The sequence below is a fragment of the Notothenia coriiceps genome, unplaced genomic scaffold (assembly GCF_000735185.1).
Source record: "Notothenia coriiceps isolate Sejong01 unplaced genomic scaffold, NC01 NC01_scaffold00034526, whole genome shotgun sequence".
Taxonomy (NCBI): domain Eukaryota; kingdom Metazoa; phylum Chordata; class Actinopteri; order Perciformes; family Nototheniidae; genus Notothenia; species Notothenia coriiceps.
The window spans coordinates 9,330-23,488 of NW_011367227.1; the positions used below are offsets into that span (position 1 = coordinate 9,330).

Below are 14,159 nucleotides of genomic sequence, written 5' to 3' on the forward strand. Positions count from 1 at the left end.
ATTATATTTTGACCTAAATCAAAATATAATATTATTCTCAAAAGCCTTTTTTGTCTGATGCTTCGATTAATTTTAAACAGACAGTTCAACAAAAGGATACCCAACAAATGTAATTTTATCATTTAAATATTGAATTGTTCTCTCTTAGTGAGATCCCATTTTCAATAAAATTGCGGTCTTACCTTGACTTGCCTATCCTTCTGGACAAAAATCTATTACTTTTTTGTAAAAGTCCTCCTTATCTTCTTGTAGTTTCAAAAGTCTATCATAAATCTAATCGATAGATTTATGATTAGAAAATTATAAAAGTAGGGTAGACATGTGGATATTATCCTGCTGAACAAAACATGCATTTATCTAACAGGTACGTTTCCCACAGATCTTATTTTGAGCTATTTTCTAAAATCCATGGAGAAATATCATTGCTTTTTTGTGGAGGGAAGCCATGCGCAGCTTACTTCCTGGTTTTAGGACGCGTCTCTCTCCTCCTCTTCACACACCACACTTTTCGCGGCACACGTACTTACAGCCAATCAGCTCTGAATTATGTGAGATGACGTATGGTGGGGATGGCAGCACTATGCCCCTATGGTCATTATTTTTTTGCCACACACATTAAATAGGACAATACTCTGAGCATGCGCAATGTAGTTTTTATAGTCACCGTTCACTTAGACAGGGAGAGGGAGGGGCATGATCGGGTTTTGTCCCACATGGCTCTAAACAGCTCAATAGGCACACACTGTAGACATTAATTCGAAGAACACAGACTAAAACAGCAATGTACAGACGAATCAGATGATTAAACATGATCTTAAAATAAAAAAATTTGTAATCATTATTTGTAATACTTTCTGCTGACACTAGGTGGGGCTGTGCCCTGCGCCTAATGACCAGTCGCCACTGTGTGTTCGGTGAAGCATTATATGCTTACAAATCCAATGTAGGATATAAACACGACTAAACTGCAATGATAGCAAAGCTGTGGCTTGGGTTTTTGGGGTAATAAAGTCCAAATCGTTGGGCTGACAGCCCAAAATCATTTTTTGTCATTTTCAATTGCTTGTTTTTCGTGAAATTAGCCTGTTTTCCTATTAAAGTGTAACAGATTGATGCATCTCCACAGATCATCTTAAACATGCCCCCAAACAGCATCTTGCATAGGGCCCCCAAAAAGCTAGAAACGGCCCTGCCGATGACTGTCCGCACCGCTGTGCGCGAAAAGTGGAGGGAGGGAGGGTAGAGAGAGCATCAGAACTTCAGTCTAATCTCCCGACCTGATATTTTTATTTTGTATTCAATCAATATATTTTTCGAAAGGGAAACTGTGCGCAAACAGCAGTAGATATATGTCGATTTTTGTATTTTTTCAAAAAGGGAGAAAAGAAGGGCACTTTCTCTGGAGGAAGAAAAAGGGCAGGCTCAAGCCCACTATGATGTCTGTGTGCACGTGCCTGGTGCAATATATACCTGGCTACTAAATCCTAAGAACTGTTACAGGATGTATTTTGTAAATTGTGTAACCTTTTTTTTTAATTATATTTTTAATTATATCAACTTTTTTTTTATTGGACTTATTAATTTTTAATGCATGTAATGTAACATTAAGCTGTCTGTGGCTCTTTTTCTGCTGTAACAACGTACATTTCCCCTCTGTGGGACTAATAAAGGTATTCTGATTCTGATAACAGCAGACCATTTTTACGGTAATTTCTTCTCTGCACAATCGCCAACACTGATTTGTTCAGAGCACCGTGTGTGAATTGGCATCGATTTGTGCCATTTAATTTCAACCCTAAAACTCTGAGTGTAGGTTTTTTACCACTGCCTTATTCAGGTTTCATGGTTGTTTTTACATAATTTCAGATGTTATTCATCTTTTGTATTATAACACATTTAGGTTTCAGACCTCGTATTAGAAGATCAGCTTGTGTGTAAAAAAAAACACGTTTTATATTCTCAAATGTTCCCGGGACTCACTACTTTAAAAACCTAGCCTAGCGGCAATACTTATGTGTATAATTATGGCAAAAAGCTGTACCCCAGCCTCCCTCTTACATGAGGTGTTTGGGTGGACTGCCTGACCCAAAGCAAAAACCTCTGAAAGAGTTTGATGAACTTGTTGACACAGGACGAGCTAAACAGAGGCAGCATGCTCTAGTCTAGGACAGCTTATCCAAGGAAGTGTACAATTATGAACGCTACTACACACTGCAAAGTAATTCATACAACATGTGTCATTTTCAACCAGGTCTTTATAACTTCAAGTAACTAAAAACAAATATAAATTGACAAGCTGAAGGGAAAGAAAGACATTTTTGCAAACATGATGCAAAGAGTTGCACAATTCAAACAAAAGGAAAAACATTTAATGGGTTTTTCCTTGTGATGTGGATGCTAGCCAAATTTCTAACAGCAGCTTGTATTATTATAAGTATAGCTACAAAATGTCTCATTGGTCTTGACTTTGGCAGCCTTTGTTGTATTGATACATGTCTGCTGGTTTCATTAAGTCATCCAATCATTAAAAAACAGGCTACACAAATGATGAAAACAGCATGTTGTTATTGACTATCTTATTTGGTAACTTAATAAAATCCAATAAAACATCCATTTTATTCTTTCTTTTTCTTTTATAGTTTTTAACTGAGGTATTGATTTAATTACAATTCATTGTGGTCCTTTTATATTTAGTGGAAGTGCAGTATTATGGAATGCATTTCTTTGAAAATCCACTTTTAAAAGAGAACAAAATGTAATTTACAATTAAATGAAGTGCAGTCGACTGCTCAAATCATCAATCGTCAGGAACATTACGAACTTCACAAATGAAGGGCTGTTGTGTACTTCATGATATTATTGGTAAGTGATTGAAAGACTGACTTTTCAGAAACTGATTCCTATTGACTGGAAAATATCCCTCCCTTATTTTGAGGACATGTCTTGTCAATGACCCTTGTCTACGCATTGCAGAGGGACACTGATGTTATGATGAAGGAGAGCCTGGCCCAGATGTCTGGTGTTGTTCAGAACAACACGCTCCCCTCTTTTCCTCTGTTTCTCTCTCCTCTCTTATTCTCTGCAAATCTGAAGTATGGGAGAGCTCTAGCTGTGCCACGTGGACCCAGGCTTCCTGCCAAGGCCTGTCCACATGCCTCGCCACGAGCACTCCCTGTGAGAGCTCAGCGGTAAGCTGTTCGGAAGCTAAAGCTGAGAGATCACGACTTCTTTCTTTTTGCCGTATTTCTTTCTCCACCTCTCAGACTGACATTTTGCCCAACTATGACCTCCTAAAATCTGCAAAGTTGTGAGACAAAGGTGCTGTAACACAGATGTCTGCCATAGACATTATATACCTACCTGCATGCTTAGTGCAAGGTAGTGCAAATCATTTGTATCCTGTACCACTTAACTCTTTTAACACTGTTATTCTTTGGCCTGAAGCCAGACCTAAAATATGTCTGATTACTGCTTCATAAAAGACAATGTGAAGGTTCCTTCCGCCATCTTATAAAATGTCCCAGATATGTTTGTATCTCTTTCTTTTTTCCTCCTCCAGAGTTCATGATTTTACATCCGAGTGGGTCAGAGTTTGATAACTTGATGATTGCTAAACATTCCTGAAGTATTAGAAGATTCACTTCATCTGGACTTTATTCTTTTTTTTAAGAACTGAGGGTGGTCTGGAGCAATCACATTTCAATCAAAAAAACATGTTGAATGTGATTGTGGGTTTACATTTCCACACCACCTGTGGGTTCTCAGTATCTAAGCAGAATGCAAGGAGCAATCAAAGGTTGAATCTTTTTTCGGTCTGTTTGAAGTTTTCACTTCTTGGGTTTGGAAAGTCTTGCATCTGTGATTCCTCCAAATGATAGTAAATTCTCCAGTCTATTGCTTTTACTATGGTTAAGAGAAACTCATCTGGTCATCTCCACACAACCTCTCTTTGCTAAAACAAGGTCATTTAAGGGTTCGCCAAATAATGACACAGATAAAATAAATGTGAACAAAGAGCTTAAGAAGCACGCCATGATAAATATTTATCGGAAGCATCTGGAGGGAAAAACCATCTTTGCCTCATTAGTTGTTTTTTTAACTTCTTGTGTCTGAGTGACACATGCTGTTCGTCAGGCACACTATTTGACCAACAATTCAGCTTCCAAAAGTCTTGCACAATGAGGCGATGCTTTTATAATGAGAGATCAAATATGGAACTGTGCACTGCTGACAACTTGCAACAACATGCATTCTTTTACAAATAATAATGGGTTGTGATAATATTCTAAGAGGCTTGAATGTTACATATTTTGGATCATAGAGGCAGAATATCAGCGAATACTTTAAGCATATTTTATTGTTAGCAGATTATTTTAGACTGAATAATCTACTAGTGTTATAATGGGTGGAACAGTTGAAAGTTAGATTTCAACCATAACAGGAAAATAAATCTCTTAGAACCACTTACTGCTTCTGTGGATAACACCAAAGGGAGAGGCGTTTATAAGATGACAATAAACTGGGTCTCATGGGAATTATAGGGTGGGGAAGGGTGTGGAGTCAATTCTTCTCAGCCAAGTTAACCTTGTGAAAAACAGCAAGCATGCCACATGACAAACCTGACATCTTAGTTCTCACCATGCAGTCGGAAAAGCCAGAGTACTGCAAAAATATGTGAGTCACAAAGGCCGCAAGGATGATATTAAACTTTCATACCAGCATATATTTGAATTCGAACTTGTTCACGGTAATGCACTGTTGAAAAAAAAAACAACATCAATTCACTGGCAAGTTGGTTACCAAGTTGATAAGTGCTGGAGCCAAACTTCTCAGATCCATTTCTGTTGTGAAATATCATATTTCCAATATTTCAGTAGGGACATGAACATCATATTCCAGTGAGGACAGTGTCTTCCTTATAGCAAAGACGATCAGTTCTTTTTGTCTTTCTGCTGTAATTGCTACTAAAAAGAAACACATTTTTACTTTTTTTTCTTCTACTTTCTAGTTCTGTTTTGTTTCTCTTCATCAAACTTTTGAACCTGATGAATATGTTAAGGTTAGCTTGTATCCTGACTGTCTATCTTGGATTCTAACACAGCCTTCTCTTGATGATGTCAAATAGGCACTAACCTACATTTTAGAGGAACATAACGTGACCAAAGCTTTTCCGCTGCCATTTAATTATATGACCCGGACTAAATAAGATAAATTTGCTAACTTTCTGCCGACCGCATTGTGTTGGTCGAAAGGGCGTTCTCTGCCCAAAACTCTGCTCTCTCACTTAACATTGGTTGTAGTTAAAATCATGGGTGCTCATCAGCAACCACACAATGTGACTAAATGACCTCATCTATACATCAAAATATAGCCACTGATACACAACAAAAACACAGCTGGGCTGTTACTATGCAGACACAGAAGAAGTTGAAGCCCTGCTGATTAGAAGAGTTCAGTTGCTTTCAAATGTAGTGTGACAGTGACTGAAAACCATATTGTATAATGCCATTGAGACATTTTCGTTGTAACCACACTTGCAAAAAAAAACACATTTGAGAGAATAGCCTAGTTCTGATCTGTGAAACACACACAATTACACCCCAATGTTACCCAACACCCAAAACCAGCTGATTTCTATGACAGAATCCCCCTCTTCTGGGAGATCAGACTGTGGGTGGGGCAGGCATTCCCACAGTGGTACAGTAGGAAGGCTGTACGGTACTGTACGTTAATCATATGTGCAAACAGATGTTTTTAATGACAGAAAGGCTATTTCAGCTGAAGCCTTGAGAAAATGGGGGAAAAATGAGGAATGCCAAAGCAGTGGTCCAATGAAAACACTGTTCAAATTGTGTTTTGATTCCATTCAGATCGTTCAAGGAGGATCTACCTGACCTTTTCATCAAGTATGACCTGAGGCAAAGAAAACAAGGCTTTGTCTAATCCAGAGTTTCATCATGACTCACCTCGTGGTAATGTAATGAGTGATACTCTGCTTTCACAAATACTGATTCTATGTTTCGGGGCAGTATGACAAGGATTTCTCTGTGCCTTATGATTCAGTCAATCAGTATAATATTAGACTGTATATGGGAAGTGGAAAATGTCACCGTAATGTAAACAATCGGTTTGTTTTGCAGCCTTAAGTTTGGCATGTTTGGCACAGCCATTTAGCAGTTTTTAGAAAACAAAGGTGTCAAAATTAACATTTAATGCAGAGATGATCCCCCCCCTTTTTAGAAAAATGATTGGCTGCAATATGTAAGTTATTGTTCTTTCTACCCACTAAACAGCAGTCTGTCCTATCTATGTAGTGAGCATTTCTGTATATCTCTAGATGAAAGGCAAGGCCTTATTCCTGTTTTGCTCTGGCACTCCTCTGCCCTCACCAGCTATGTAATTAGGTTGCGATGGGGGGGCCTGACTCTCCTCTGAGGCAGTATCCCGGCTGGTGGCAGGCCTCACAAGGCTGCCTGTACCCGCACAGGCAGAGAGGATACTTTCATAGAGGACTGCACAAGGAATGTACAGACTCAAAATATCAATCATAGCTTTTCGGGAAAAGATCCCGCCAAGTTCTGAGATCACAGATTCAAGCCATGACTGATCCTTTGAGCGAGTGCTGAATGGAGAAGAGAGGTGAATAACTCCTTCACCCATATAGTAAGTGACGGGTCTACAGGGCACAGAAAACCAGAGAGAACAGCAAACTGGACATCTGGGTTGTGATTTAATATTATGGAGGGGGGTTCAATGGCGTTAAGATATGCTGATCTCTTTTGTGCTTTAGATGCTTCCCTACAGCAAACAAACACACAGGTTCCTGATTTTTCGTCCAAATGGTTTCAATTAGGACATCTGACTGGTTCGAGCTACTGCAGAGTTGAAAGGTAACCGCAAAATAAAAGCATATTTCCTTTTATGGCCACCTTTAAGATTTACAGGCACTGATGTGAAATGAATGGCTGGCTCTGAAAGAGATTTATTGTCAGTGCAGAGTATCTCTAATATATGCCACACCAGTGAGGCAGGATTAGAGAAGGGTAGTAGAAAAGCTTATTTATAAGTCCTCCAGGTGTGAGGTTTACCCACCTCTCACTTTACATTTCAAGAAAACACCACATTACATTTTTCATCATATGAAGTTGAAGCTGCTAATAATTACTTTAGTGACAAAACAGTTGTCATATTTATATCAAGGAATGCAATCATTAGCCATTTCAGCACTAATGCAGAGCAGATGATGGATGGATGATGGGGAATTTTACTTTCCCTAAACTCTTTTAACCAGACAAGAGGATTAAAGTGTGGGAAGGGAGGTGAAGTAGGTTTCATAAAGTAACACATCCAGCTGCTTAGGCATATAACAGTCTTTGTACTATTTCATTAGGCCAAAGATTCACTTCACATCAAATGTAGGGAAGTAATTAGACCGGCCATATTCCAGACATGACAAAGATCATTTACTGTTCCAGCACCAGGATTGATGTACTGCCGTTTTTCCTTGTCTACATCCAGTAGTGATAGTGAAAATGGCACCTGAGTTCGCAAAACTGCATTGTAAAGTTTTAATGATTCCAAAAACACAATTTTCCACTGGCAGGTTATGCAAATGATGAGCAGGCCATCTGGCCTTTAAAATGCAGTTAGATACGGTTCTGAGCTCACGTCTAGGAGCCGGCCCGAACCCAGGACCCAGGCATGGAAAATCTTTACAGTTATAGATATCAAGTTGGTTCTCCACCGTCTGATGTGGTCGTGATCAGATCATAGTCTAAACTTATGAGTTGGTTACTTAACTCGGACTGTATAAATATATACGTATAACTCAGATCGACCAAATAATAGAAATCCCAGCATCAAAAAATATTCTTTATGGGCAAAAAAATCTGGTATCAAAATGATACATGAAATATTAGAAATGTCTAAATGTATACAAATTGCCATTGCTCATATGGAAAATTACAATAATAAAACAATGGTCAAAGCAAAAGCTTTACATTACATTTACAAGGAGCATATAATGCACAAGAAGCTTGATATAAACTTTATATGGAAAAGAGGATGGAAAAGTGAGGCAACCCTGAGCTCCAAATTACAGCAGCTTACACAATACTGTTTTTTACCACTGACAAATAAGGGAGTAACAAACGAAATGACAAGAGGTTGCCATCCAAGCCATACAGAGCTGACCTTGTAAAAGACTTAACCTTGCCACAGTGCATTCTCAATGGCATTTCGATTCTAAATAAACAATATAAACTAATAATGAAGACAGTAGTGCGGTCGGATACATACCTGGGACATGGTCAGGTTTCTGTACGAGCTGTTCATTGAGGCAAATTCTTCGACAGGAAGGAGAAGTTGCATTTTGGAGTCAATGTCAATCAGCTGCTCCAGGTCAGAGGGCTCAGGGATGTATCCCTGGCCTGTCGGGACGGACACGGCCCACATATCCCCCTGGAAAGGAAATTATTGCTGAAATCAGTCACGGCCCTGGGGTTTTAAGTCTGCTTTATGCAGTGAAGTAGGGTACAATTGCTTATTTGGCAACTTTGTGACAGTGATGTGTAAAATGGGAAAGAGTTAGAAGTCTGATCTGGCACTTGGTATACACTTCTTGATTGGGAACATGCTTCTGATCACTCTTCTAATAAAAGCCCAAACTTTCCCCCTCAGTGGACACTCCTGAAGTCCTTTGGGACACAGTGGGTCTGTGGTGAGCACATCACAGCCTAGTGATGATAAAATCTTGCAATAAGTTGAAGACGGCAAACAGAAGGTTCTATCAACTGGGCTGAGCACCACACAGAGCCAAGAATGAACAAATGAGATCAACAATTTGCAAGATATATTCTGGTGGAGATTTGAACCATTGCAGTGGTTTACTTGGATGTGTCAGAAAACCTCAATCTCAACTTCAGTCAGGCCTCGGGTTGTCCTTTGTGTTTAAGTCTTCTGATCATTGCTTTAATATGTCAGTTGTTAGATTAAAGGTCACCTAATATGCAAAATCCACTTGTTCATGTCTTTTACACATAAACATGTGTCCCCTCTGTGTAAAGAGATTCTGAATGTTTCGGGAAAAAAGATTCACTCACTTTTAGTCCTGATCCTGATCCATTTCTATAAAAACCTGTCTGAAAATGAGCTGATCAGATTGTGGCCACTTCAATGCACATTATCAACAAATGGTTTATCAAGAGTTAATTAAGTGGAAATCAACAAACAATTAAAATGATAAAAACAACTATCATTTATGTTTTTTTAACAGTTTATTTTTTGCATACATTATAACACTTAATATGCAACATTAAGTGTTTGTTCATGATAACCAAAGATAAGTAAAGGTTAGTAGTTCTAAAGCAGATATTTGTAACACTAAGTTTATTGTTTTGAAATCTTATAATATATAATGTATCGTATTATATATAATTACTAAACTTTGAGCTGTTTGTTAAAGAGTAAAACAACTTTCAACCAAAGATGAATCAATCAATTCATTGTTGATTGATTTTATAAAGTGTTACCACAAATGTTGTAAGTGGTTAATTACATGTCACTTGTTAGAAGCTTTTATCCAAAGCAATTTGGGGTGAAGTGTCTTGCCCAGGGACATAACGACATGCTGACTGCAGTGGGGTTTGAACCTGTGACCCCCTGATCCGAACACCTACAGACAACCCACTACGCCATACGCCCCCATGGTCCATAGAACTATGATTAAATATCTGTCTCTGGTTAAATTAGCACACCATATTTCTGACTGTATTTCATTTGGGAGCCGTGTGGAGTGGGTTATCTGTTCTACAAGCGTCTTTGAGCACTGGGAAAAGCGCTATCAAAATGAAATGTATTATTTACAAGATCTGTTTTACAATATTGACAATGAGGGCGGACTGGGACAGTTTTTCAGAAGCCTGTATCTTGTTATTCCCTCTTTACTTGCTGCCATCAAGATCTTACCTCGTGAGAGAGATGTAACACTTTTTACACTCAACTTCCTAAAATTGTCCCCAAAGAATCTGGACAATATGTTCTTAATCCCGAGCACTTTATAGCCATTATATTGAACAAAGACCGGATCCAAACAAACTCAATCTGGTGCTGAAAGGTGTTATCAGTGTTAATTACTTTGAGCGGTGGGCGTAGACTGTAGTACGGTTTAGAATACTAACACTGCCAGAGTTAAATGTTTTTTGTGTGCACCTTCAGCCCACTCAAAAAAAAGACATGCACGCCCTTGTTTTTCTAGCACTTAAAAGAAACCATCTGCAATCTCACTGCTCTTTTTGTAGCCTTATCACTGGCACTCAGCTTTCTCAATTCATATGTAATTACATCCAATTCCCTCCCATTGTCCCCCCCATACCCTGTTTGGGACCCCTCACAATTAAAACTGTGTACCGTTGGGCTTTTAGTGACGCACGAAGTTGTAATACCTCAAAATCAGGTGTGTGTGTGTGTGTAGGCTCTATGGGGTGCCTTGGGATTGGCCAAACAATTCTTTCAAAAGTGATGACTGTGATAACCATCGCTGTAATTGCTCTGCATTTGTATTTGTGTGTGTGTGTGTGTGTGTGTGTTTGCTTCAACTATAAAGGTCTGCCTTCACCATGCTGTTGCTCCAAGTATCAAAAGCAACAACCTGTTTCTCAAAGTACTTCTGTACATTTGAATGTTTAAGAAAGGCAATGATTCCAAGCTTTTGATAACATTTCCCAATTTGTCAGGAAATGTCATGGTGCTCCAGCAGAGCCTGACTCACATGCTGTGCACCTGCTTTCACCTTAGTACTTACAGAGACATTGTTCTCTGAAGAAATCCATTCAAAGCTACTAGCGAAAAGCAGAAATGTCATTAAACTTGAAGTTCTCCTTTTTGGTTGAAGACAGATGATGTCACTGAGCAAGGAGAAAATAAAGTTTGCACTGAGGGGCTTTTAGCCTACTCCTACAATCCTACACTTTTAAAATCGGAATAGTCTTGCTAACATTTTGTGAAGGGCTGTAGTGGGCTCTGTTTTAGGAATCGATTGGTATATACACACAACGTCATGCTAGCTTGTTGGAAAGGAGGCCAAATGACGCAGCAAAGTCAAAAATAATGGCGAGGGGAAAATGGCCATGGCTCTATCCATGGGGCTCTTTTGATTTAAGAGATTTCTGAATGGAAGGGGGTTCTATGGATACCCACAAATATATTCCTTAACAGACATGTCAAATGTTAACCAATCCCATGCAGTTTTTGGCATCATATTTTCCCTAGAGGTAGCCGTTTCGTTGTAAAGAGACGATTTTTTCCAACTTGGCCTTATGGCATAAAATGACTTGTTGTGACCTTTAGTATAATCACAGCTATATAAAACTTGGCAACCACAAAATACAGAGTTAAGTTATTCAGAGGGTGCATGTCTTTCCTAGGTATACTGACAGTAAGGGGGGTTTGAGCAGGTTCCCTAGCAGATGTTCTCACCACACAATCGCCGAAACATGCAATTCTTGCACAAATCTCAATATGTTAAACGTTTCTGAAAAAGATACGAAAGTCTCACTTTTTACAAACTTGGAACAATTTGGTATCCATTAACATTAGCAGTTGTACCAGATGATTTGACACAATCGGTTAGACATCACTTCTATCAAGGAATTTGATGAATGTGAAAACATGATGTGGAAAGGATAGTTTGTGAATTTTGGAGAACAATCAAAAAAGTGTGCAACCAACTGTTATATTTCCTACAGACCACATTACAGACAGGAATGTCACGGACTCCTAGAAATCTCAGTTCCAGTAAGTCCTAGGTATTTGCTCCAAAACAGAATTCAGGCCATAATGTGAATCATTTAAGCCACATTCCAATATCTGGTAAAGTAGTGAGCTAGTATCTGTCGGGTTGAATCCTAAAAGAACACTATATCTTAAAGAATGGATCTTAAGACTACACTGCATTATATAGTCAATATTAAAGTTATTTTTGTAATTGTTTTAATATAGTTAAAAGGATTTACTGGAGCAGTACCTGGAAGCTTCTTGGCCCAGGCAATCATGTGGACCAGCTCCTTATCGGCCATGCTGGTGAGCAGCGTCATCACGGTGACCTCGGAGTAGGGTCTGCTCAGCTTCTGACGGGAGCACAGTGTTGGGGGCTCTGCACCCTGGAGCAGGAGGAGCACCTGAGGAAACAGCAGAGGAACTATACATCTGAACACCCACTGGCCAATAATATTCAGACGATGCTTTATATTACTTCTCCTTGGCAACAACAAATGTCTCTACATGAATAAGCACCTGGTCAGGAGGCATGCCATTCAGTGTTGATCTTACTCCTCCACCAAAAGCACTGCTGCGCCTCCTCCCGTCCACAGGGGGCACTGTCCTCTGCTCCAGGTCCTTAGAGGCCTTAACTCTATCAGTGGTGTCCGTCCGCGCTTTGTCACGCCGCAAAACACGGCCGCGGTCCTTACGAACACCTTGAGCAAACAGCAAAATAACATGGACGTACAGATACAAAAAACACATGCAGGCACACAACTCTTTGGGCTGGTTTTCTTGCAAATGCTCGAACATAACCTCCTGATTTTACTACTAGGTCGAGAAGTACAGATTTGATGGATGCCTGTGTAATACAAGAAGTATGAAAACTAAATGTGGGTGGGTTTTAATCAGTGGTTGTACTCCTTAAGAGGAAATCACTTCAAGGTCATGTTAAAGTTAGTCTGAAGCTTATCTGCATCCACCAGCGTGCTCATATTTGTGGCCATCCTTTCAAAACTTGAGGGCAACCAAAGTATTTTATTTTGCTGACAATAAAACAATATACAGAGAAGCTAAATTGCGGCGGAAAAACAAATCATTAAATAGACATACAGAGAATGTAACCAAATATCTAGTTAAAAACAAAAGACTAAGCCAAAAGTAAAGCTATAATAACAGAGCAGACTGCACATACATAAAATTAAAATAGAAAATAAAGATATCAACTCTGCTGTCTGCTAGTGTTTCTACCTACCTCCCTTCATCATGCCCACTTCGTAGCACTTCCTAAGACGGCAAGCCTGGCAGCTCTTCCTCCGATTCCTGTCGATAGTACACTGATTGGTTGCTGGGCACATATAGTCATTGTGACCTGGAAGGAAAGAAAATATATTACTTCAAGCCCCCCGCTTCACTGTTGAGTTCAGATTTAGGTTATTTAGTAGTCAGGGACACTCTATTCCCATTTTAAATAGATCTGAGATAGAGAAAATGTTAAAAGGCACCTAGACTTGTTCATCGCCATGGAGACTATTGGTTTCTTTGTGACCAGTACTCTTTTGAAAGACTTAACAACATGCCGAAGCATTATATCACAGAATGACTAGGCAAGCAAATTACATTTCTTTCTATCTGCATAGGCAACAGTACATGTAGGTTGTTCACAATGATCTGTGAAAGACATGACATGCAAACAAAGAGGAACATTTGTTTGTCTTTCTGCATTACGCTGAATTAAGCGTGATATCTCCTCTGAACCGTCTTTTGTCATAGTTTTGGGGGGAAGTGTATCTTTTAATATTGAATTCTTAAGGAAATTAAAAGAAATGTGATTTATTTTTGTTTGAATCCTTCCAAAACAATGTTCTTGCAAAAAATGAAACACTTGTCTATAAAAAAACGTTATAAAAAGAACAAACTTATGATAACAAATGATTGAAAATCTCTCCGATTCACAATGTCTCGATTAAGGACAAACATTTCCCCTGTTTTCTGCATCCGAAAGCTGCAGTTTAACCATTGATGTCTCTGTAGAAGTTACAGGCGGTTCACTTTATTACCATGAGCCTAGTCAGTAATAAGCATAATAAATCACTATCCTTTCAAATCCAAACTTCTGTTTTAACAACATTAAATATTCATTTGTTGGCTGACAGCAAAGCCTATTGTTTTATAAGGCACAGTGCTCCATTTACTTTTATATATATTACAAACAGTTTGAGAACAACAGGTGCAGATCACACGTGTATGAAGTGGACAGAGTACCTACCCTGGATGCTCCTCTTGAAGAAGGCCTTGCAGCCCTCACAGGACCACACCCCGTAGTGATACCCAGAAGCATAGTCGCTGCACACGGCACAGAACCGTGTTTCTTTGACCATCTCAAACCCCCCGGCCCCAGC

At 39.1% G+C, this 14,159-nt stretch overlaps 1 protein-coding gene across 1 annotated transcript in view; it reads right to left on the minus strand.

Moving 5' to 3' along the window:
* The window catches only part of LOC104962265 (estrogen receptor-like), a gene marked incomplete at its 3' end in the record, with an annotated part of 19,920 nt that extends 5,767 nt beyond the window's left edge, over positions 1-14,153 (minus strand). Inside the window, exons 1-5 of the mRNA XM_010790688.1 lie at positions 14,027-14,153; positions 13,013-13,129; positions 12,292-12,473; positions 12,012-12,176; positions 8,299-8,460 (exon numbers count right to left, since the gene is read on the minus strand). Of these exons, the coding sequence (XP_010788990.1) occupies positions 8,299-8,460; positions 12,012-12,176; positions 12,292-12,473; positions 13,013-13,129; positions 14,027-14,138 (738 nt within the window). The remainder of the gene's footprint in view (positions 1-8,298; positions 8,461-12,011; positions 12,177-12,291; positions 12,474-13,012; positions 13,130-14,026) is intronic.
* Positions 14,154-14,159: the final 6 nt, after the last annotated feature.